The 10,607-nt window shown below is 42.1% G+C and overlaps 2 protein-coding genes across 2 annotated transcripts; one reads left to right on the top strand and one right to left on the bottom strand.

Moving 5' to 3' along the window:
• Positions 1-6,085: 6,085 nt before the first annotated feature.
• LOC108861376 (uncharacterized) lies at positions 6,086-8,075 on the top strand. Its single transcript, XM_057010414.1, has 9 exons — positions 6,086-6,159; positions 6,302-6,413; positions 6,586-6,622; positions 6,703-6,772; positions 6,872-6,976; positions 7,075-7,225; positions 7,304-7,386; positions 7,485-7,578; positions 7,676-8,075. Exons 1-9 carry the CDS (start codon positions 6,129-6,131, stop codon positions 7,758-7,760), a joined length of 768 nt encoding a protein of 255 aa, XP_056866394.1. The 5' UTR covers positions 6,086-6,128; the 3' UTR covers positions 7,761-8,075.
• Positions 8,076-8,395: 320 nt separating this feature from the next.
• On the bottom strand, positions 8,396-9,407 carry LOC130512629 (late embryogenesis abundant protein 29-like). The gene is made up of 2 exons (XM_057010806.1): positions 9,277-9,407; positions 8,396-9,191 (listed from the first exon to the last, which is right to left on the bottom strand). The coding sequence occupies exons 1-2, from the start codon at positions 9,328-9,330 to the stop codon at positions 8,634-8,636; spliced, it is 612 nt and encodes a 203-aa protein (XP_056866786.1). The 5' UTR covers positions 9,331-9,407; the 3' UTR covers positions 8,396-8,633.
• Positions 9,408-10,607: the final 1,200 nt, after the last annotated feature.

Below are 10,607 nucleotides of genomic sequence, written 5' to 3'. Positions count from 1 at the left end.
CCGGCAATCACTAAGAAGCGGGCGGATTTTCGGACCGCTCCAAGCTCTCTTCCTTAGCGAGTATGAGTTGGAACTGTCAGGGGATAAGGAACCCTCTTACAGTTCAACGCCTCAGGGAGATTCGATCAAAGCTCTCCCCCGACATCATGTTCCTTATGGAGACAAAAAATCAAGACGAAGCTGTGTTCAATATGTATCGAGGTTCTGAGTACTCCCACCACTTTACTGTCCCTCCTGATGGACTCAGTGGGGGTCTCGCTCTCTCGTGGAAGTCTGATGTCCAGCTAGATGTTTTGTACTCCTCCCCAAACATTATTGATACTTGTATCACTAGCCATAAAAAGACCTTTTATGTTTCTTATGTTTATGGTGCTCCTAGACAAGAAGAAAGAGCTGCATTCTGGTCCAAACTCTCAGAACTAGGAGCACTAAGAAACGATGCTTGGCTTATCACTGGGGACTTCAATGATCTCTTAAACAATTCGGAAAAAGTGGGAGGTCCACCACGATGGGAGGGATCTTTTCTTTCTTTCCGAAGTTTTGTTACCCAAAATGGGATATGGGATCTTCAACATTCTGGAAACTCACTCTCGTGGAGAGGCACTCGTTACAGCCATTTTATTCAATCTCGCCTTGATAGGGCCATGGCTAATGTAGAGTGGAGTGAGATGTTTCCAACAGGTCGTTGCGAGTACCATCGCTTTGAGGGCTCAGATCACAGGCCTGTGCTCACTCTCTTTGATAGTAATCTACTGAAGAAGAAAAAAGGTCTATTTCGTTTTGATAGAAGGCTGCGGGAGAAGCCAGAAATCAGGGCGTTAGTGGAAGATGCCTGGTGTCTACAACCAGATGATTCAGTCCTTACTAAAATCTTTCGAGTGAGGTCAAAGATAGTGGAATGGACAAAGCGGCAAAACCAGAACAGCAGGGAATTAATTCAGACCTCACAGGCACAGCTTGAAACCGCCCTCTCAGCCTCAACCCCGGACCCCGATCTCATCCTCTCCCTCCAGGGGATCCTAAGTAAAGCTTATGCTGAAGAGGAAGAGTACTGGCGCCAAAGAAGTCGAATCCAATGGCTGAGTTGTGGCGACAAAAATTCAAGCTTTTTCCACTCGGTTACTCGTGGACGACGAGCCCTAAACAAATTTGCTGTTATTGAAGATGAGACAGGGAATGCTTTCTTCGAGGAGAAACAGATTACGCAAACTATAGCTTCCTTCTATCAAGACATCTTCTCATCCCGCTCAACGGGAGACTTGAGCGTCGTCCGCGAAGTCCTCACTCCGAAGGTCACCCCTGAGATGAACCATTTGCTTATTGCTGTCCCATCGGACCTGGAGATAAAACAGGCGGTCTTCTCGATTAATGTGGATAAAGCCCCAGGTGATAGAACCAAAATACGGATCACTCTACCGGTATGGATGATATGAACTCAGATCCGAGAGGATTGAGAACTGGTGGGATGAACGGTGACACAAAGGGTTGCGGAAGGCCCGATGATACTACCAGAGGTGAACTCCGAAGAGAACTGATGGATTGAACGGTGACACAAAGGGTTGCGGAAGGCCCGATGATACTACCAGAGGTGCTTGATTGTCGCCTGATATGACTCACAGGTCCGACAAGGAAGCAAACTCGATCTGTTGCCGGATGTGACGCACCGGTCCAACAAGAAAGAGAGTGTTACTTGGAGCTAACCACACCAAGAACAAGAAAAGTGAGATACCCTCTCAAGGTTCCAAAAATAAACACTCAAAACATATTTTATTTCATTGATCAAATGACCTTTATATAATAGGCAAAGAATACAAAAGATCTGATTACAAAATACTAGTCAAACATAGAAATTAGCAATTTGTAAAAACAAGGAAGACTTGACCAAAGACTTTGAATTGACCAAAAATCATAAATGTCTTGACTTGACCCAAATTGAAGAATTGTAGTCGTCGCACTCTTCGTCTGGTCTCGTTCTTCCGCATGGTCGACCGTCTCTGCATTGTCGTCAGATTGATATATTATTCGACCATGACTTGTATTTTCTTGTTGGGCCTTTTCTTTCTTTGGGCTGAAACATGTCCATAAACATAGTTTCATAAATCGTCAAGCCCATCTCGTTTAAAACATAAGCCCAAAAGCCAAATTTTCTTGATTTGTTTCTGCTGCTGATTCAGGGCACATCATTCCCTCCTTCTTTAAAAAGATTTGCCCTCAAATCTGTCTTTCTTTAGCTTCAGATATAATGATCTCTTGGCTTTTCGTAGAACTCTTTTTTTTTTTTTTTTTTTAGAAAAGAAGATGAAAGGTAGAAGATGGATGAAGAAGATGGAAAGATGAGAAAAAATGAACAGACAAGTACCGGTTGAGTGGCTCTGATACCACTTGATAGAACCAAAATACGGATCACTCTACCGGTACGGATGATATGAACTCAGATCCGAGAGGATTGAGAACTGGTGGGATGAACGGTGACACAAAGGGTTGCGGAAGGCCCGATGATACTACCAGAGGTGAACTCCGAAGAGAACTGATGGATTGAACGGTGACACAAAGGGTTGCGGAAGGCCCGATGATACTACCAGAGGTGCTTGATTGTCGCCTGATATGACTCACAGGTCCGACAAGGAAGCAAACTCGATCTGTTGCCGGATGTGACGCACCGGTCCAACAAGAAAGAGAGTGTTACTTGGAGCTAACCACACCAAGAACAAGAAAAGTGAGATACCCTCTCAAGGTTCCAAAAATAAACACTCAAAACATATTTTATTTCATTGATCAAATGACCTTTATATAATAGGCAAAGAATACAAAAGATCTGATTACAAAATACTAGTCAAACATAGAAATTAGCAATTTGTAAAAACAAGGAAGACTTGACCAAAGACTTTGAATTGACCAAAAATCATAAATGTCTTGACTTGACCCAAATTGAAGAATTGTAGTCGTCGCACTCTTCGTCTGGTCTCGTTCTTCCGCATGGTCGACCGTCTCTGCATTGTCGTCAGATTGATATATTATTCGACCATGACTTGTATTTTCTTGTTGGGCCTTTTCTTTCTTTGGGCTGAAACATGTCCATAAACATAGTTTCATAAATCGTCAAGCCCATCTCGTTTAAAACATAAGCCCAAAAGCCAAATTTTCTTGATTTGTTTCTGCTGCTGATTCAGGGCACATCACCAGGTCCCGATGGATTCTCTGCAGGATTCTACCAATCCTTTTGGGATATCATCGGGCCTGATGTTTCCGGTGATATCAGGAGCTTTTTCACTGCTGGGGAGTTACAGCGGCGTCAAAATGAAACTCATGTTAGACTGATCCCCAAGATCTCGGGGCCTCGGAAAGTTGCGGATTACCGGCCCATTGCTCTATGCAATATCCACTACAAGATCATCGCAAAAATCCTCACCAAGCGTCTCCAGCCTCTACTGTCCCATCTTATTTCGAGGCATCAATCAGCTTTTGTGCCCGGAAGAGCCATTTCCGACAATGTCCTCATCACGCATGAAATCTTATACTATCTCCGTACGTCGGCTGCTCGTCAAAGATGCTCAATGGCAGTGAAAACTGACATGAGTAAAGCTTATGATCGGATTGAATGGGACTTTCTCTGAGAGGTTATGGAGCGGCTGGGTTTCCACAGTGTGTGGATTTTGTGGATTATGGAATGTGTATCCTCGGTCTCCTACTCCTTTCTCATCAATGGTGCGCCCCAAGGTAGTGTCTTACCAACTAGGGAATTGCGACAAGGAGACCCGTTGTCCCCGTACCTCTTCATACTTTGTACGGAGGTACTCTCGGGACTGTGCAACAAAGCTCAGGAGAATGGTACTCTTACTGGTGTGAAAGTGGCCCGCTCATGCCCTCCTATAAACCATCTCCTCTTCGCCGATGATACCATGTTCTTCTGCCGATCAGACCGTGCCAGCTGTGAAACCCTTGTCTCGATCTTGACCAGATACGAGCTAGCTTCCGGGCAGTGCATCAATCGCAATAAATCAGCTATCACCTTCTCCTCCAAAACACTACCAGGCACAAAGAGAAATGTTAAGTCAGCTCTCGGAATTGGCCAAGAGGGAGGTATCGGCAAGTATCTTGGGTTACCGGAGCACTTCGGAAGAAGGAAAAGGGATATTTTTGCTTCGCTGGTGGATCGTATCAGGCAAAGGTCCCATGGCTGGACTACTAGATTTTTATCGGGTGCTGGCAAACTGGTTTTACTAAAATCAGTATTAGCAGCGATGCCAGCATATACCATGTCATGCTTCAAGCTGCCCCAATCCCTTTGCAAGCAAATTCAATCTGTTTTAACCAGGTTTTGGTGGGACCTGAAACCGGAACAGAAGCGACTATGCTGGGTCTCTTGGGATAGGCTTACAATGCCAAAATCTGTTGGAGGGCTTGGATTTAGAGATATAGAAAACTTCAATGATGCCCTATTAGCAAAACTATCCTGGAGATTGCTGAAGGACCCAACTTCTCTTCTTGCACAGACACTACTCGGCAAGTATTGTCGAAATGAGAGCTTTCTTGAGTGTGGGACATCGGGAGCAATGTCTCACGGTTGGCGGGGAATCCTTGCTGGACGAGAAGTGTTAAAACTTGGGATGGGATGGGCTATAGGTACTGGGGGGAACGTTAATCTCTGGAAGGAAAGCTGGCTATCAACCAATGGATCCTTACGACCAATAGGTCCCCCAACCTTTGAAGAGCAGGAACTAACAGTGAGAGACCTCTTGATCCCGAACTCGGCAGAGTGGGACGTCTCAGCTATCCGTGCCCATTTACCACAGTATGAAAGCTCTATTAGACTTCTCCAACCGAGCTCCTTCAATATGGAAGATACACTGGTCTGGTTGCCGGAGAAGTCGGGTTGTTATTCCACAAAGTCTGGCTATGCGCTGACTAAACTCGCCGGAGAAAACAGAGCTCATCATCAGAATACGGCTCAGTTCAGCTGGAAGGCTAGTATATGGAATATCGATACCTCTCCCAAATTGAAACTCTTCTTGTGGAAATTGGCGAATCGTGCTTTACCTGTTGGGGAAGCTTTGGCCAGAAGAGGGATTGCAGCTACAACAACTTGTAAACGTTGCGGTGCCATTGAGAGTGAGATCCATACCTTTTTCCAATGCCCTTTTGCTGAAAAAGTTTGGGATCTTACCTCGGCGCTGCACAAACCGATTAGCTCAACCTCCAATATTCTGAACCTCATCGACATCAGCAAGAAGATGATCACTCTACCACCTGCAGGTATCACTAAACCTCTGTTCCCCTGGCTGTTATGGAACCTATGGACATGCAGGAATCAACTCCTGTTTGAAGACAAAAAGTTCTCTGAAGTTGAGGTCCTAAACAAGTCAATCAGAGACGCAAGGGAGTGGAGTAATGCCCAAGCCATACCTGTATCAAATCCTCCAGCTCCCCCGCCTCCTAGCGCTCTCAATTACTCTTCCACTGCTACTGCTTGTTTTACAGATGGAGCGTGGGATAATGTCACTAAAACTGGCGGGATGGGATGGTGTTTCCATGATCACTTGGGTTCAGTAACTCTACAAGGTGCTGATGCAAAGAGATATGTCGGCTCTGCTTTGATGGCAGAGACTCTAGCTCTTAAAATGGCACTGACAACCGCAGTTCGCAATGATATCCTCGACCTGAGGTGTTTTTCAGACTCTCGCAGTCTTGTTTCTCTGCTCACGACAAATACATCCGTTGTTGAGCTCCAAGGGATCCTCCACGACATCCGCGTGTTGAGTAGTTCCCTTAACTCTATCTCTTTTCATTACATTTCTCGTTTAGAGAATGGATTTGCGGACGGGCTAGCTAAGTCTGCTCTCGCCCTTTGTATGAACTCACCTCCCTCGATGGAGTAACTATCTAGTTTCTAATGAATGAATGAAGTATGGTTTGAAAAAAAAAAAAAATGAAAAATGAAATTGATTTCCTTTTTGTATTTCCATGGATGCTTCCTCTGGGCTTCTCTTAATAGTATAGCTGTTGTTCTCTATAAATACACACGTCCGTCTTCTTACATTCTCTTATATTTTCCCATCATTGTGTGTGTTTGTAACATCTAAAACTCTCTACCGAAAATTATTAGACTCCAAAATTGTAGTGAAACAACAATGAGCCATTCTCATCAAAACATTGGTTCTGGTTTGTGTCTTCTTCTTATTTGCCCTATCTTTACTGTTGATTGGTGTTTAGTTATGAAGTGTCTTACTGACACTGTGTGCTTGGAGTAATTCTGTTTTGTGATTGCTCTTCTTGAATATGGTTTCTGGCAAAATCTTTGTAGGTAGTAGAAATTCAAGGGGATATGAGTTTGGAAGGACTTATGTTGTGAGGCCTAAGGGAAAGCACCAAGCTACTATTGTTTGGTTGCATGGTCTTGGAGACAATGGCTCAAGGTAATATAATGCTCTTTCACTTGCATTACACTTATGATCAGTGCCCATTTCTTGAGCCAACTCATAGAGAAAGAGAAATTTGTGAAAACAATGCCTAAATGACATGAAAGATACCAAAGGAAAATGTTACTGAGACAAACAACTTCTTACTTTGTCTCTGTTCTCTCTGCAGCTCGTCTCAGCTCTTGGAGAGCCTGCCTCTTCCAAACGTAAGGATCCATGAAAACAACACATTTGGAACTGATTTACTGTATTACCGAGAACTCTCATTGAATGTGGCTATGTACAGATAAAATGGATTTGCCCAACTGCTCCCTCGCGTCCTGTTTCGCTTCTAGGTGGATTCCCTTGCACTGCCTGTAAGATCATTCAACTTCTAAGCTTCTCCAAAACGTCACAAAAACATTCTCTCCGAGAGGGTAGCTATATAATAGAAACAAAACTTTTTTGCTTGTCAGGGTTCGACGTGGGTGAAATTTCTGAGGATCTTCATGATGATATCGAAGGATTAGATGCTTCAGCTGCTCATATTGCTAACCTCTTATCAACCGAGCCAACAGATGGTAAGCCAACTAAGAGCTGTATATATATATATATATATACTCATGATCACAATCTCAAGCTTAACTTGAAAATGCATGCTCTTGGTCGTTTGTTTCAGTCAAAGTTGGGATAGGAGGTTTCAGTATGGGAGCAGCAATAGCTCTATACTCAACTACGTGCTACGCTCTTGGACGTTATGGAACAGGACATCCTTATACTATAAACCTACGAGCTACTGTTGGTCTCAGTGGTTGGCTTCCTGGTTGGAGGTATACTTTCATCCCCTTAATTAATGTCACTAGTTAGCACCCAAGACAATAGTTTGTTAACGTAATATGACAATGCAGGAGCTTACGTAGCAAAATAGAAAGTTCTAGTGAAGCTGCAAGGCGTGCTGCATCGATACCAGTTATACTTGCACATGGAACTTGTATGTTTACGCATCATTCTAATAATATAAAGTTCAAGATAAAAAATCACCAGATAGAATCTGATTTTTTTTTCTCTTAAAATGTTCTTTGATTGCAGCGGATGATGTAGTTCCTTACAGGTTTGGAGAAAAATCTGCGCATTCACTTGCAATGTCTGGATTCATACAAGTTGTGTTCAAGCCATATGAAGGGTACATGTTATAACGTATCTACCAAAGTTATCTGTCTAGTAGTATAATTTACTGTTTTGTGGTCTGAGATTGTGAGGTGTATTGTCTCTTTGTGTAGGCTTGGTCACTACACGGTTCCTAAAGAAATGGAAGAGGTCGTTCACTGGCTCGCCTCAAGGCTTGGTCTTGATGGTTCACGCTGAACTCCAAAAGAATCAATTAGCTATTTATACAATGTGTAGAATATATTATATATATAATATGGGTGGGTTTCTTGGGGTATACGGTATTCATTTTTTTGACTGTTTTGTGATTTATTTTTGATTTTCTGCTCTTTGATTCTTGGTTATGAATAATGAAATAAAGGCTCTTCAATACATCAAGGTCTTGATCATACCAGATCCAAAGATTTTGAGCTTCTGGAGACATTATTGCCGTGCATCAAAAGGCATTCTTATGAAGAGAAACAAAAGCAAATAATAACTTTATTCACCAGTCAGCATAACTCAAGCTTCTCCTCCAGTTCACCTTCCTATAAATGTACAAGCGAACTTGAGATCACAAGGTACCACAATGAAAAGAACGATAAGACAAAAATGATTTCACAGCGTTTTTCAACCCTTGATCTTCAAGAATGTTTCTAGCATCGATTGATGGCTTCAATATCCATATATAATTACAAAATACATTGAAAAACTTACGAAATAGTTGCAGAAATCTTACGGCTAGTGAGCTAAACCCACACTGAGGAGATTCAGGGACTCCTTTCATGTAATTTCATAACAGAGTTCTCTTTCACATGATATACAATCCAAATCTGTGAAAAGAACGACGACCGTGGTATGGAATTGATAACTTTTTATTATAAGAAAAATACAAATTGGACGACACAAAAGGTGTGACAGGATCAAATTCTAAACTTATTGGCTGGAAATTAGAAGTCTCCAGAATCACCGTCACAACGAAAGAAACGAAACTGAACCAAAAACTCAAAGACACAACAGAAAACTCAAAAAACCAAACATGTGACATTATAGAAACAAAAGAAAGACACAATCATAGTTCTCTTGTTATTCTCACTTCCTCTGATACGTCTGATGAGTAGTATCAGTGGTCCGAGTAGTACCAGTAGTTGTGCCTGGAAGATGACTTTCATCTTCCTCGGTAGCCATCCCAAAAGTGTGTTTCACCGCATCAGCTGCACCCATAGCCATCTGCTTCACATGCTCACCAGTCTGGCTTAAGAACCCACCGGTCTTGTCTTTACCAGCTTCGGCAGTCTCTTTCGTATACTGAGCCGCGCCTTGAGCCGTCTCCTTTGTGTACTGAGCAGCGTCTTGAGCCTTGTGCTTTATGGCTTCTCCTGTCTCGGACATGTAGCTCCCCGTCTTGTCCTTTGTCTCACGGGCTTTGTCTTGGGCCGTCTGGGCAGCTTGAGATGTCTTGTCTTTTGCTGATTGGGTCGTCTCGTGAGCCTTTTGTTGGGTCGTTTGAGCAGCTTGAGATGTCTTGTCTTTCGCGGACTGTGATGTCTCATGGGCCTTTTGTTGGGCTGTTTGGGCCGTCTGGGAAGTCTTGTTCTTGCCTTCCTCAGCCTTGTCCCTCATTGCTCCCATAGCTTGTCCTGTCTTCTCCTATTATTACACAACCAAATCATTTTTTTTAGAGCTTGTACATATATGCACACATAATGATTAGTGACAGAGATATTTCTATTACCTGAGTCTTGCCTCTGGTTTCACCAGCTTTGTAGCTTTGTTGGTTAGACGCCATTTTCTTTTCTTCAAATGTGTGATATGTGAAAAGATAATTATATAAATTGCTTTTTCTGAAAGTGTGTTGGTGTGTAGAGAAACTGTGTGTTATGGTCTCTCCAAACCATTGAGACATTTGTAGTGTGTCTTGGTCGGTTCAAGAACATGGCACGTGTTAGCATAGAAGATACGTGTATAGCTGCGTGGTGTGCTGAGAATTAACCTAATTAAATTAAGAGTTTTGGGTGTTGCACTTTGCGAGTTTAGTATGCGGTTTCTCGATCTTGTATGTATTGTCCTCTGTGGTTGCGGCACGTCATGGTTATTAAGATTGCTGTTACGTGGCAACACCGTAGTTGTCGTCGCAGCATGTTATACTATCAGTGAGAATATATATATATTCAATTAGAATTGTTTATTGTATCGGTCGTTACATTCATGTTCCGTGAATGTGTTAAACAATCAAACACCGTTTAGATATAGTACAATCAAAACTGATTACACAAAAGTATTCACCAAAAACGAGCAACTGCGAGGTTAGTCCTTGAACAACGTACTCACCACCACATATAATTAGCAGCCTTGCTAGATGTGTAACAATTAGCCAATGAAATGCATGCCACGTTGAATGATGATACAATGCAACTACCAACCAAGAACTATCTAATAGTTAAAACTCTTAAATCACCTAGTAAGGATCTAAAAGACAATGAATTTGATTCCCCTTGGAAAATATATATACTCTCCTAGAAAAGAAGTTAGTCCAACATTGATCTAGACTTTGCCATAAGAAAATATATGGGTGGATCTTTGGACTCAAAAATTTCTTATCATTAGAAAAATGATACGAGGCAACTAGTAAAGTATATCAGTATCATTCACGTTTTTAAACGTTGGATATATTAACACGAAAAATTGAGAATAGCATATATAAGTTGCGCACAGACGAACAATTAACATGTATAGTATTTGAATGGCACCAATACATATTAGGGCTGGGCATTCGGGTACCCATTCGGGTTTCGGTTCAGTCCATTCGGGTTTCGGGTTTTCAGGGTCAAAGATTTCAGCCCCATTCGGATATTTCTAAATTTCGGTTCGGGTCCGGTTCGGATCTTTGCGGGTTCGGTTCGGGTTCGGATAACCCATTTAAAATGTTTTTAAATTTTCAAAATTCATTATATACTTTAAATTTTCAAAATCTATAAGAAAGATAATATATTACATATAAATTTTCATAACATATATGTCAAAATACCTTAATTTAACATATAAATTGGTTTTCTTTGAATATTT

This window comes from Raphanus sativus, chromosome 5 (assembly GCF_000801105.2).
Source record: "Raphanus sativus cultivar WK10039 chromosome 5, ASM80110v3, whole genome shotgun sequence".
Classification (NCBI taxonomy): domain Eukaryota; kingdom Viridiplantae; phylum Streptophyta; class Magnoliopsida; order Brassicales; family Brassicaceae; genus Raphanus; species Raphanus sativus.
The sequence above is the reverse complement of the archived record's forward strand: the minus strand, read 5'-3'. Positions and strand labels throughout refer to the sequence as shown.

Coding starts and splice junctions, on each gene's coding strand:
- LOC108861376 (XM_057010414.1), top strand. CDS start 6,129: ATGAGCCATTCTCATCAAAACATTGGTTCTG. Junction 7,226..7,303: donor GGTTGGCTTCCTGGTTGGAG/GTATACTTTCAT, acceptor ATGACAATGCAG/GAGCTTACGTAGCAAAATAG. Junction 7,387..7,484: donor TATACTTGCACATGGAACTT/GTATGTTTACGC, acceptor CTTTGATTGCAG/CGGATGATGTAGTTCCTTAC.
- LOC130512629 (XM_057010806.1), bottom strand. CDS start 9,330: ATGGCGTCTAACCAACAAAGCTACAAAGCTGGTGAAACCAGAGGCAAG. Junction 9,192..9,276: donor AAACCAGAGGCAAGACTCAG/GTAATAGAAATA, acceptor GTGTAATAATAG/GAGAAGACAGGACAAGCTAT.